The following is a 13,691-nucleotide window of genomic DNA, read 5'->3' as shown; positions in this document are numbered from 1 at the left end:
CAAGGTAATTTCTTGTAACACTCAAATTAATGAGATACCAAAACCTGATATTAACAAATTGTATATATACAACCAAATATGAATTAAACACGTGATCATACATGTATAAATATCAGAAATGGTGCTAACAAACCTAAAAAATATTAAAACGCAATAAATTGGTTAGCCCTCAATGGAAAAGTTTATGCAAAGCTCTAATTTAAAAAGTGGGCACTTTTTCTTGTCACTGTTTTTTTAGATTCTTTTTATTATTATTTTTTTCTCAAAATCAAAATATGTTTGTTTTCGCTTACTCATTAGTGGATTTTATGTGAAATATGTAAATCAATATACGAAAAATACTTGCAGTATATTTAAATGGATTGAGAAAAAATATTGAGCGAAAATCAACAAAATTCGAAGTGGGCACTTTTTCCTGCCGGTCACTGTATATGTGAACGGTTTCGACAGGGTTACCGAAAAATGCGTGTTACAACTATTCCATGGTCATCGCATTTCGCGGTATTTGTTGGTTATATACTTAATCAATCCAATATGTATTCCTTCAACATTTAGCAACAGACTACTATATTTCTTCTCGGTACTTTCCTTTTCTACCTAACTTGAAGTCTGCTAGATTACTGCTTAGATGTTTGAAGATGTAATAGATAATTCAACAGTTTTGACACCTCAATGCGGAGCTATACCCGTTTTAATGCATCGAGGTATGGAATTTCAAATGAAAAAAAAATGCCTCTTAAACATTTTTCAATGAACAATGATACATGTTTATACATTATCATAAGACTTGCGTACGTGTGCGGATGTACGCGTGTTTCTCCTTCCGGAGCTACAGTCTGATATTTCACATATTATTTGACGGTTTACACAATATTCTAATGAGATCTTCATGTAGATCTGCATAGAACAACAGCTTAGATATTGTTTTATGCGCATAATTGCTTCACGCCCGTCAATTAGTTATATTTTTATCCTAGTTCTAAAGTTATGCTTCGACTCTCTCCAACAAAACTCCATTTGAAACACATCCAGAAAGCACCGGTCGAAATCCAGTTTTGGACATAGCTTTCTGTTCTATTATATTTAGTTATTTTGAGAGGTCTAATTGAATGAATACTTTTATGACATTTAAAATGATTGAAATTGCATCGATTCTCACGTGCTGTATAAAACATGCTGTATAACTTTCGATGTATACTCCTTGACATATCTCGCTGTCATTGGATTGCAGTAGTGGTCAGCGATGCATACAGACGCTGGTAGATGGTTATTTTGATTAGTATCGTGAACCGAGCCTAAATTTAGGTTCATATTGATGACTGCCCCGAAATTGCCACGAATAATGATTGTTCTACGTAAAAATCTACGGAAAGTTAAAAACAACCTTTGGTTTGTGCAACACGAATAAAGTTTTCATGCATTTTTATGTTCTGTTTTTGTGTTAAGCAGTGTAGAGATCTCTCTCGTTTATGTTGTTTATGTTAGTAAAACTGAGTTTGAAATGTAAAATTCAGATGATTTTTTTTAAACAGGAATCAACAACATATACAGTGCCTAAACTTAATGTGTAAAAAGTTTCAGAAGTGGCGGTTCAGTATTGGTCGACTTTTTAGCGTACACAAAATTTCATACAAAAAAAAAAGCTAAAATATATTATAAATTTCGATATAATACATATAGATCGATCTTAGGTAATCTGTTTCGGTCTTAAGTTTTTACTTAATAAGGGGGCTTCTTATGCTCGGAGCCCCCGCGGCCCCTACTTTGGTTGTTATTGGACAGTATCGATATTAATGGTTCGAAAAGTGACGTTTTATACCTAACTGGACTAAGAACACCTTACCCAAATGTAACAAGTGTAACGATTTTTGTATATTTCATTATGTTGGCAACTACCAAAAGCTGCACCTCCAAGATTTCTTCACATTCAAGGGGAAACGAGACTTTGCATTCATTTTTTGAAAATTTATCGAAACATAACCTAAGTGAAGAAATGTTTTGATTTTCCGATCTAATGTATTGGTTTGCTTAAAAAATCACAAACGGCAAAATTTACATATTGCTCATTGACTGATACTCTACGATGAAGCGTAGAATAAACCATGCTTAAGGTGACACTTGCGTAAGAGCAAAGATGTGTAGTTTGAAAACCTTGTTGTTTTTAACCTCCTAGATAGGTCATACCTACGGAAATTCTGTGCGTAGCACGTGTAACCGGTCACAACGTGTACGGTCATCTCAGAATCACGGTTGAACAACTTTCTTAGGGTAACGAGTTGAAGGCATTGAACAGTTGAATGCATTTGAATACTAGAATTGGCATATCAATTACTTATGTGTAAGAAGTTGAAACTATAAACCTACTCTACTGTATCTAGTTACTACTCAATATCGAAGATTAAGATCTGAGAAGGTGGACAAGATCCTTCATTAAACATGTAGTCATTTGTTATAGTTTTGATATAAGTTTAGTATTAGTAACCGAACAGGCCTAGTAGAGTTGCTCTTCAGTTAAGGTTTTAAATAAAAAGGCTCTCGCATCGGGCACAATTTGTCAGTAGCCACTTAGGTTCTGCAAGTGTTCGTTTACATCTAACTAACTTTTGAAGCTTCCAGTACGACCGCCTCAAAATGGTTTACCGTGACGAAAACATTCAAGAAGAAACTGAACTAAGCTTTTCCAACGAGACCGATTTTCCAAGCGTTTCTTCCATCAAAGGCGATGTGTTCAAAAGGGTTTGTTTGAAAAAGATGCACAGATTTGAGTGTTTATGTTTTTGACTGGAACTATTTTCTTTACTTTCTTTTCCATAGCGCAATGAAGATGTTGAGCCCATTACAGAGAAATCGCCGATCGAAAAGAAGCTGTTCGAAGATCCTGATTTTCCGGCAAATAGTTCCACTCTGTATCGGAGGAAGGGTAAAAGTGGCAAGAAAGAGCTAGAATGGAAAAGGCCGAAGGAAATTATGGCCAATCCGAAGTTTGTCGTAGATGGGTTTTCTCGTTTCGATGTTCGGCAGGGAGCTCTAGGTGACTGTTGGTTTTTAGCCTCGTGCGCTAGTCTTGCCAATATTTCAGAGCTGTTTGGGCAAGTTGTTCCGAAGGAGAATGTGGAGTTTGATGTCGACGACTACGAGGGGAAGTTTCATTTTCGCTTTTGGCGGTATGGCAAGTGGGTAACAATTGTAGTTGATGATCGTTTGCCTGTCAACGGAAAAGGCAAATTGAAGTACGGGAGAACTTCCACGGAAGACGAGTTTTGGTTTCCTCTGCTGGAAAAAGCGTATGCTAAGCTTCACGGTTCATACGAAGCGTTGGTAGGCGGGTTTGGAGGAGATGCGATGGTCGATCTTACTGGTGGGTTGAAAAAATACTACACTCTCAAAAAGATAAATCCAAAGGAGTTATTCACCATGGTTCAACGATCCCTACAACAGAATTGTTTGATTGCTGCTGGTACCAAAAAACAACCAGGAATGGAGAAAGTTAAAATTTTCGGCGGACACGAGTATACCGTCACGAAGATTAAGCCGATCCAGAACGATGTGAAACTTATTTGTATTCGTAATCCTTGGGGTGTAGGTGAGTGGAACGGACCGTGGAGTGACAAATCCACCACGTGGAAAATAGTGAGTGACGAAAAGATTGCAAAGCTCAACGTAGTGAAAGAAGACGGCGAGTTTTGGATGGATGTAACGCACTTTATCGAATATTTTGAAGGAATTTCGATATGTTATCAGTCGCCTGATGACTTTGCTGCATTACAGAACAAGAAAAAATCATCCTGGACAACGGTCTACCAAGATGGCAAGTGGATTCGTGACCGCACGGCTGGTGGCTCGGATAAGAAAACTTTCTACAGCAACCCTCAATATCTTATTACCCTGGAAAATCACATGTCCAACGAGGTTCACAATGAAAACTCAAGCAAATCCGGGAAGCGCTTTAACACAATTGTAGGTTTAATGCAAAAGCATAGTCGCGCTTTGGGCAGAAAAAAATATTCCATTACACTCGCCATCTTCCCGGTGCCAGAAAGTATCGATCTAACGCAGTGCCCATTGCCAAAAAGATTCTTTGATAACAACAAAGCCATCAACAATGCTTACCTTCTTGCGAATCGCGAAATTATCTTCAACAAGTCGCTGTCAGCTGGCAAGTACGTTTTAGTGCCGTATACCCGGGAAGCACAGCAGGAGGCCGAATTTTTTATCCGAGTTATTTCAGAAGGTGATATCACGCTGACATGTATGAATCAGATAGATGAAGCTTAAATTAAAACTGATTAACTGCTTCGATCTTTTCAAAATATCTTACAATCCTTATCATTGGTATAGAACTATTGCAACCAACTTTTTGACAACTTTTTGAATCACGAGGAGGACGCGATTTTTAACAATTATACTTCCATTTAGACTTGAGTATTCGTGCGAAATATATATTTTATCGTTGAATGGAACACAAACCTTGTTTTATTTAAATTATAGAAATCTTCACACTGGCCCCGACATATCTTCGTCTTCTCCTCATATATGTGAACAGCTTCGTCGGGGTTACCGAAAAATGCGTGTGACAACTATTCCATGGTAATTGCATTTCGGGGTATTTGTTGGTTATATAATTATTCAATCAAATTTGTATTCCTTCAACTTTTAGCGACAGACTGCTATATTCCTTCTCTGGACCTGCCTTTTATACCTGAATAGCAGTCTGCTAGATTGCTACAGATTATAAAATACTCCTCAATTACAACCGCAACATTACATTTTTATGTTTATTTAGGATCACGATCACGACCGTACCGAGAGTTTACATGTAAGTTCTAAGACTAGCGAGATTTACGGGCGCGTCCCGTTGGTACCGCGATAGCAGTTATCGACGCGAGAGTAGGGTGTCCTTCGCGCTGTCCTAAACTAAAAGTATTGGAAGTACGATCTTCCTCGTACTTGATCTGAATTCCTTCTAGCGCGCAAGTTTTCCTAAAGGTTCCCTATCATAAAACATAAAAAAATATGTTTCTGGCACGAATTTTCTGTGCCTGGCGATCTCGTCGCACTTTAAAGGGGGTATTCGACCTACATTCTTTCAAATTTTATTTTCTTCCATAATTCGGTCAAGTGAAACCCTAAAAATGAGCGAAACATATCGTCCGTTCTTAACAATAGTGTCATGCAATGTTGTTGCCTACGTGCCCACGGCACTGCTCCTGCGTACTTCAATACATATCCTGAAGTCGATCTATGTGTTTTTGAATCGCCAGCCCAGTCAGCATCTGAGTATCCAAAGAGCCCTTTTGTCTCGTTACCATACTCCAATCGATCATCTTTGGTCATCTTCAGAAAACGAAGCACTCATTTAACAGCTGTCCAATCAGCTAAAGTTGGTGCGCAAACCTTTCTGCCAAGGATTTAAGGACTTACAACTATATCCGGTGTTGCACATACATATGAAATGAAGCACTACAATCGATAGTCGACGTGAACTCAGCATCCATCAGATTGTTTGCACCCTTGGCATCTTGAAGTACGAATCAATATCAATCGGGTATCAATTTTATCAATATATCCCGCCAGAGATACGCTGTACAGCCCATTACTACGTTGAATCGTTGCAATTCCACGTTGCTTCCGCCTTTTGCGCTAACATATATAACACACAGTAACGACTGAAATTGTCTACCATGATTATGAAATAGCGCTTCCCACCTGGTGTCGAGACGACGAATGGTCCAGATAAGTGTGTATGGATCAAGTCACCTACCGCGCTAAACTAAGATTTTGAAGTTTTCGGGAATGATGTTCTTTACATTTTTCCTTCAAAGCAACCACCACATACCGAGTCAACAGAACACTCACGTATGCCTAATCCAACTTCTTATTCCTTCTTCATGATGGTTTTCAAAGTATTATGGTCTCTGTGACCCAAGCGACGATGCCACACGCAAATGCAGTTGGTATTATGCCCGGCCGTTATCAACAGCGTACGCTGTACATCGGTATTGAGCTGATAAAGATTTCCACTGTATAGCCCCCCTTTGTTGTCTTTCTTCACATTGCAGCCAATTTTGTAAACAGTTCCTGTGCAGTGCTCATTACACTACTTGTTTATGGAAAATGTAATAAACAAGTACTTGTTTATGGACAGTATAAAAATTGTTTATGTACAGTTCAATGTGTAAAAAATTTCAGTAATGGCGGTTCAGTATTGGTCAAGATTTTAGTGTACACAAAACTGCATATTAAAAAGCTAAAATATATTATAGCTGATCAGGCGTGACCAGGAGTCGGTTCCACCATTACCTACCATGGGGTGAGTTGAATTCGCAACAATATCTTTCAAATAAATTTCAAAAACGAAAGAAGGCTTTTGGTTGCCTAATGGTTGCCGTATTCGAGCTCGTTAAGCGGAGTACTGTTATTGGACTGTGTCGTTATCAATGCTTCGAAATATTTTTACTTAACTGGATTTAGAAAACTTCAACTAAATAAAACATGTTAAACGACTTCATTTCCTTTCTTTGGGCACTGCTGAAAGCGGCACGTCCAAGTTTTCTTCATGTTCTACAAATACAATGAAACAGGTATGCAGGTTATTAAAACCGTATTGAAACAAGGGCAAACGAGAACTTCCCATTTCTCATTCAAGAAGCATAGCATACATGATAAAGGTGAGACTCGTGTAGGAGCAACAATGTAACGTTTGAAAATCTTGTTGTATTTAACATCCTGTATAGGTCATACGTACGGAAATTCATTGCGTAGCCCGTGTAACCAGGCTGATAAACTTGTTCACACTGAACGGTCATTTTAAATTTGCGGTTGAACAACTTTCTTAGGGCAACGTGTTGAAGGCATATGTATAAGCAAACTAAACTGTAAATCATCTAGTCATTGCCCAATATTCAAGATTAAAGTTTCAGGAGGTGATAAAGATCTTTGTGTCTTTTTTAGTAGTTTGTCTTTGTCTTATTACATGTTTAGTATTGGTAATCCCTGTTCACCCAGTAGAGTTGCTCTTTAGTTAAGGTTTGCCCATGACGTCAACTTATGGATAAAAAGGCACTCGCGTCAGACACAATTTGTCAGTAGCCGCTCAGGTTCTGAAAGTGTTCGTTTAGATCTAACTAACTTTTGAAGTAACCAGTACGACCACCTCAAAATGGTTTACCGTGACGAAAACATCCAGGAAGACAATGTGTCCAAAAGGGTTTGTTTTAAAAAGATCCACAGATTTGAATGTTTACGTTTTCGAATGGAACTGTTTTCTTTGTTTTCTTTTCCATAGCGCAATGAAGATGTTGAGTCCATCTCAGACGAACCGCCGGTCGAAAACGAACTGTTCGAAGATCTTGATTTTCCGGCAAATACTTCCTCTCTGTATCGGAGTAAGGGAGAAAGTGGCAAGGAAGAGCTAGAATGGAAAAGGCCGAAGGAAATTATGGACAATCCGAAGTTCTTCGTAGATGGGTTTTCCCGTTTCGATGTTCGTCAGGGAGATCTAGGCGACTGTTGGTTTTTAGCCTCGTGCGCCAGTCTTGCCAATGTTCCAAAGCTGTTTGTGCAAGTTGTTCCGAAGGACAATGTGGAGTTTGATGCCGACGACTACGAGGGAAAGTATTATTTTCGCTTTTGGCAGTATGGCGAGTGGGTAACAATTGTAGTTGACGATCGTTTGCCTGTCAACGGAAAAGGCATATTGATGTACGGGGAAACTTCCACGGAAAACGAGTTTTGGTTTCCTCTGCTGGAAAAAGCGTATGCTAAGCTCCACGGTTCGTACGAAGCATTGGAAGGCGGGTTGGGAGATGAAGCGATGGTCGATCTTACTGGTGGACTGTACAAAAATTACACCCTCGAAGGGATAAATCCTGAGAAGTTATTCACCATGGTTCAACGATCCCTACAGCAGCAGTGTTTGATTATAACTAGTACGCTAGGAAGAGAAGATATGAAGAAAGTTAATATTTTCGGCGGACACGAGTATACCGTCACGAAGATTATAAAGCCGATCCAGAACGATGTGATGCTTGTTTGTATTCGCAACCCTTGGGGTGCAGGTGAGTGGAACGGTGTATGGAGTGACAAATCCGGCATGTGGAAAGTAGTGAGTGACGAGAAGATTAAAAAGCTCAACGTAGTGAAAGAAGACGGCGAGTTTTGGATGGATATAAAGCACTTTGTCAAATATTTTGTTGACATTTCGATATGTTATCAGTCACCTAACGACTTTGCTGAATCGCAGAACCAGGAAGAATCATTCTGGACAACGGTCTGTCAAGATGGCAAGTGGATTCGTGACCGCACGGCTGGTGGCTCGGATGAGGAAACTTTCTACATGAATCCTCAATATCTTATTACCCTGGAAAATCACATGTCCAACGAGGTTCACATGTCCAACGAGGTTGAAAAGTCAAGCAACTCCGAGAAGAGCTTTAACACGATTATAGGTTTAATGCAAAAGTACGGTCGCGCTTTGGGCAGAAAAAAATATCCCATTGCACTCGCCATCTTCTCGGTACCAAAAGGTTTGGATCTAACGCAGCGACCACTGCCGAAAAGTTTCTTTGACAACAGCGAAGCCATCAACGATACTTCTTTTGTTACGAGGCGCGAAATTATCTTCAACAAGTCGCTGTCAGCTGGCAAGTACGTTTTAGTGCCTTATACCTGGAAACCACAGCAGGAGGCCGACTTTTTCGTACGAGTTATTTCAGAAGGTGATATCACGCTGACATGTATGAATCAGATAGATGAAGCTTAAATCACAAGTGACTAACTGCTTCGATGTTTTCAAAATATCTTACAATTCATTATGAGCAGCCTCTCCTTATCATTGGTAGAGAATTATTGCAACCTACTTATTGAGTACATACTACTCTCGTACAACCACGAGAAGGATCTGGTGTCCAATCATACCATGTAACCGTGCAAAATATATATTTTATCTTTGATTGAAACGCAAACATTGTTTTATTCAAATCATACAAATCTTCACACTTGGCTGGCGTATCTTCTTCTTCTCTTCATGAATGTGAACGGCTTCGTCGGGGTTACCGAAAAATATGTTTTACAACTATTCCATGGTAATCGCATCTAAACCTGTTTAGGAGCTAAGCCAAGCGTGAAAGGACTTTTTCGACTACGTCAGAACTACACTTTACACATTCATTCTGGGTCGTGATACGACCAAGCTACTGAGGCACCAACTCTATTTTTTCTTATTCTCAGTACAGTTTGATGAGGAAAATTATGGATATCGAGTTTTAAATTACCTAGTGATATAGTAGATTCCGAGTGAAAGTAAATAATGTTTTTCATAGTTTTCATTACAATAATTCATTTTATTCTTATATGTTTTTATGTTTCTATTAAACCATTAATTCACCATCTGAGATGAAGTAATGATCAATCGTCATTTTACGGCTATGCTGCGTGCAAATCTATGCTATGAGATTCTTATTTTGAACAACTTTTGCTGTGATTGGTGCACTTTAAAGCAATCTACACCATTTTCGAGAAAGCTGTGCTGTTCAATATGAAATTGAAATTGTCCTTGAAAGTGCATTTTACATCTTTTACTGACTAAATAATAGATTCAACCCTTATCCTATGGTTATCTCTTATCTTAGTCACACAACGGCTGCACTGGTCTGAGGTTCAGCCACACCAAATGCTGAAATGAGTACGTTAACGATCGTGATGATGAAAATGCCGATCGTGACAAAGTTATTGATCCTGTCCGCCTTGCAAAAATCATTCTCGTTTTTAATATTATACCGACTCTTCCAGATTAGCATGATGCCAACGGCCACCTGCGCTATGATGCTGGTTGTGATGAACGTGAGGTTAACGTAGAAATACGGGTGACGCTTGTACGACTCCAGCACGTACCGCAACTGGTTGGCATTGGCAGACAGTAGAGCCAGGTCCATCATCCCTTGGGCTAAATTTTTCTTCTGCTGATACACATTTACATCTGGAATCACCTGACCGCCTTCCGTTGTCTGAACCTGTAATAAATTCGATAGATAAATAATAAATGTTTAATTGCCAAATGCAGGAGAAAACGGATTCAAGAATTTAAGGAGTTCAAAAAATCCGATTGCAAGTGTTGTGTTTTGCATACGTTCAGGCGCAACGATCAAACGCGTAACGCATGGTAATGGTGTGTACAAAACGATCTGTTCGTTTGCAGTCTATAGCGTTATGTATTTCCACTTACCGTTCGTGTACCATCGGGAGCAAATCCTGGGGCGTACGGAAATCTCGGCTGCTCGTCACGGCGCCCCGCGCGTCGCCGGCTTCCTGTACCGGATGTACCATTGGCCACCGGATCCAGGAAACCACTGTCGATGCCACGATTGTCTTTGTCATCGAAATCGCCCGTGTTATCCAGCGAATCTTCATCGTCAAACTCCGGTCCGGCAATGGGTGGTTCCGGGCGAGGCAAATTTCCTTCGGTTGCCGTTGGCAGCAGCGGAATCGCATCGGTACGGGCCTTCTCGGTGTCTCGCTTTGCTCGCCGCCCTGGAGATCGCTGTGGAAGAAAAAACACTCTTGTTATGTGCTACTCTAAAGAAAGCTGAAGAGTGGTACCCCTTCCTCGAGATGAGATGAGGTCATTGAACGCAGCGCAGCAGCCCAAATTCGGCATATGCAGTTTATTGTGGTGAAAGTTTTGCTTTCATCTCCATTTCGCAACTCGGTCGGCAACCCTCTTCAACCCAACATGCATGTAATGCAAATATACATGATAAAATCGCTTATGTATTTTTTGTAGAATACCTTACGTCACACTTTAACTCAACATGTAGTCGTCAAACGTAAACGATAAGACGTGTAAAGGAAACAAAATATGCTATTATGTCACGTTTGGCTTCGTATCTCTAGTCCTCAAATGGCGTCTATATGGACAACAACGTTTCTGCGGTTCTTTGTTGTTCTGATTCCGTCTTGCACTCACATTTTACTGTGTTTCCAGTCTTCTTCGTAGCACTAATCCGAAACGGATGGAACGTAATTCAGTGTTTGTTTGTTATGCTTCTCTTTTTGGTTTGTATTTCATTTTTCCCAATCGGCACCTTATCGGAAATGCTGTTTATATTAGCAGCCGTTTCAAAAGTCTTATCACGTTCTAATAGCATAAACAAAACAGTTGCGAGGCCAATCTTACAAATTCACCATTGATAATTGCAGACGGTTTGTTTTGTATTCTTTGCAACCAACAAAGTTAGCGAATACGTCGATGAATTCATTGATTTGATAAATATTGCTGACGATGGTACTATTAAAATCACGCGAAATAAATTATAAATTCAAACAACGTCAGTTTTGAGCATGCAGGTGCATAAAAATACAGAATAAAAATTCTATACAGCGGTTGAAGTGGTTTGAGCACTTTTTTTCCTTTTCCTTCAATCCTAAATCGTAAATTTTGGAAATCGTAAGAGTGATAATGGATGCATTTTGTAAACGTATTTGTGACAAGTAATAATATTTTAATTGGCGGCGGACAAAACATAGCTACATGTTAAACGAACGAAAACAATGTCTCAATTGAAGTAACTGATCTTAAATATTAAGATGAAAATTAATTTTAAAAGGTGTGTGGTAAGTTATAAGGGAAGCTGAAGTTTTTTTATCAACCATTTTCGTAAACACTATCAATTTTCCACAATTCGTTGTGGAAGGAACGATTCAAATGTATCTTATTTTGACGAAGGTCGAATGATAAAAATATGCACACAGCATACCACGATTACGTCATGCTCGTGAATAAACATTATAAAAAAAACAATGTTGTCATTGGCTCGATAGAAACCATAATCATGCCCAGTAGACGCCGCAACAGAGCGAATGAAACAAACCGGTTGCGTAGAACGCTATCGGCCCCAAGACAGGTTTTTACTTCAACATTCATTCCTTTCGTATCATCACGGCGACGTTTGGCGAATAGGGCTAAGCTTCTATCAATAACACGATCGTCTCATCTCGAAGGGAAGCCACTGGTTCGCATTCCTTTCCTCTAACGTGAAGATCACCTTCATCGTATGAAGGTTAGAATTTTTATACTTTTTAAATTGCACAATTAGTTTGGCATCCGAACGTGTCACACGTGGCGCGTTCCAATTTCCGCCTAGGGGAAGCGGAATAAGTGCGCGCACGTCGACGGCGTGGTGTTTTTGTTTTCGTTCACTTGCCCTCTTTCCAGCTGCCATTGACCGTGATCTACTACTGTCGCGATCGTCGTCCGTCGATTATCTAAACACGCATACTTACACTGTTCGAACGGCTACGGCCATTGTTGTTCGCCGCCGTTCCAGCGTTCAGCCGGCGACCCCTTCCGGTGTCCACGGGGGGTGCGGCGGGGGTGGCTCGGTCCACAGCATCCGGGGTGTCGAGTGGGCTACTTTCGATGTTTATTTCCACTGCCGCCGAATCTTTTCCGGCGTTTGATGCCATCTTTCTTCTCTCTTCAAGAACGGTAAAACCGGTTCAACTGTGACGCGTTCTTTTCGACTTTCGTTCGACTCCAACGATCGCTTTCGTGGCCGCTGGCAGAAATTATTCACCGTCGGCTTGGGTCGCCCGAGAGGTTAAGAATTTGTGAAACAATTGGTTTTAGCCACTCGCTAATGGATGTACATGAAAATTGTGTGCCTTTTATTCGCCGACACGCGGCGGGGGGATTCACTTGACTGAACACGATCGCGCTACACACTGTCTCCTATGAATCAGCCGTTTAATCAAGATGATGATCGTCCACGATTCACACAAGCAAACATTCACACACAGGCACAGCCACTGTTCCGCGAAAATGACAAACCGAACCTCTCGCGATCGCCGCACGCACCAGACTGAGGGAACGCGTCGCGAATTGTTATGAGTTTTATATAAAAATCGCGAAAAAAGGGCAACAGTGGCGAATGCCGCTACTATGGACGGTGTTGTGTTTGTTTCGCGGCTTCCCCGGGGCTGGTGTTTGTGTCGGCGGCCAATTAATGCTGGTTTTTCCAGGGGAATCCGTACGAACGTCATGTCGGCCAGCGTCTCCATCTACGGAAGGTGGGCCCCGCAAGAGTGGACGCTTTTTTGAAGTGATTTAAACCCCAAACTGGTTGTTGACGCGACACCGCGACGTACGTTTTTACCATCTTACACGTGTTTGGTCAGAATTCATGTTGGGTAGGGTAACGGAAAGAACGGCCACGTTCTAAACAGTAGTGCAAACATTAGAAACCACTCCCGTGGTCTTGTTTCGGCGGCAACTCTTTTTTCGACTCAAGATCTGCTTTCGTCTCCATACATTAGCACGTCCATGTGCGCGCCAACGGATACGGTTGGCAAATCCTTAGCGGGTGAGACGTTTGTCATTTTTACCACCGTGATGAATCGTGGACTTCGTTGGGTAAGTTTTAATTGTTGGCTTAAGTGTGCGTGTTAAGTTGGACTGTGAAATGTGGAAATGGTCAAGAGAAAAAAAACTCTGCTGGTTTTTGGGAAGCTGCATGAGCTGTAAAAAGATGCTGATAGCGAGCGATAACGAGCGGAAAGTGTGGATGGTTGCAAATTTATTTGCCAAAACTTATCTATTGCGTATATGTCTTTTAGCCAAATCTTCTTACCTTGAAGATTTTGGCTTATCTTTCCTTGGATTGTGGAAAAAAAGCTGGGAAAAACTGGCACCGTTG

General features: G+C 40.5%; 3 protein-coding genes across 3 annotated transcripts; 2 read left to right on the top strand and 1 right to left on the bottom strand.

Annotated features, from left to right (window-relative positions):
- The first annotated feature begins 2,631 nt into the window (after positions 1 to 2,631).
- LOC131264826 (calpain-A-like) lies at positions 2,632 to 4,275 on the top strand. The gene is made up of 2 exons (XM_058267093.1): positions 2,632 to 2,736; positions 2,815 to 4,275. Exons 1-2 carry the CDS (start codon positions 2,632 to 2,634, stop codon positions 4,273 to 4,275), a joined length of 1,566 nt encoding a protein of 521 aa, XP_058123076.1.
- Positions 4,276 to 7,159: 2,884 nt separating this feature from the next.
- Positions 7,160 to 8,761, top strand: LOC131264825 (calpain-A-like). Its single transcript, XM_058267092.1, has 2 exons — positions 7,160 to 7,207; positions 7,286 to 8,761. Exons 1-2 carry the CDS (start codon positions 7,160 to 7,162, stop codon positions 8,759 to 8,761), a joined length of 1,524 nt encoding a protein of 507 aa, XP_058123075.1.
- Positions 8,762 to 9,038: 277 nt separating this feature from the next.
- Positions 9,039 to 12,462, bottom strand: LOC131264824 (ninjurin-A-like). Its single transcript, XM_058267091.1, has 3 exons — positions 12,280 to 12,462; positions 10,223 to 10,537; positions 9,039 to 10,010 (listed from the first exon to the last, which is right to left on the bottom strand). The coding sequence occupies exons 1-3, from the start codon at positions 12,460 to 12,462 to the stop codon at positions 9,630 to 9,632; spliced, it is 879 nt and encodes a 292-aa protein (XP_058123074.1). The 3' UTR covers positions 9,039 to 9,629.
- Positions 12,463 to 13,691: the final 1,229 nt, after the last annotated feature.

Source organism: Anopheles coustani, chromosome 2 (assembly GCF_943734705.1).
Source record: "Anopheles coustani chromosome 2, idAnoCousDA_361_x.2, whole genome shotgun sequence".
Taxonomy (NCBI): domain Eukaryota; kingdom Metazoa; phylum Arthropoda; class Insecta; order Diptera; family Culicidae; genus Anopheles; species Anopheles coustani.
This window is presented reverse-complemented; position numbering and strand designations above follow the sequence as displayed.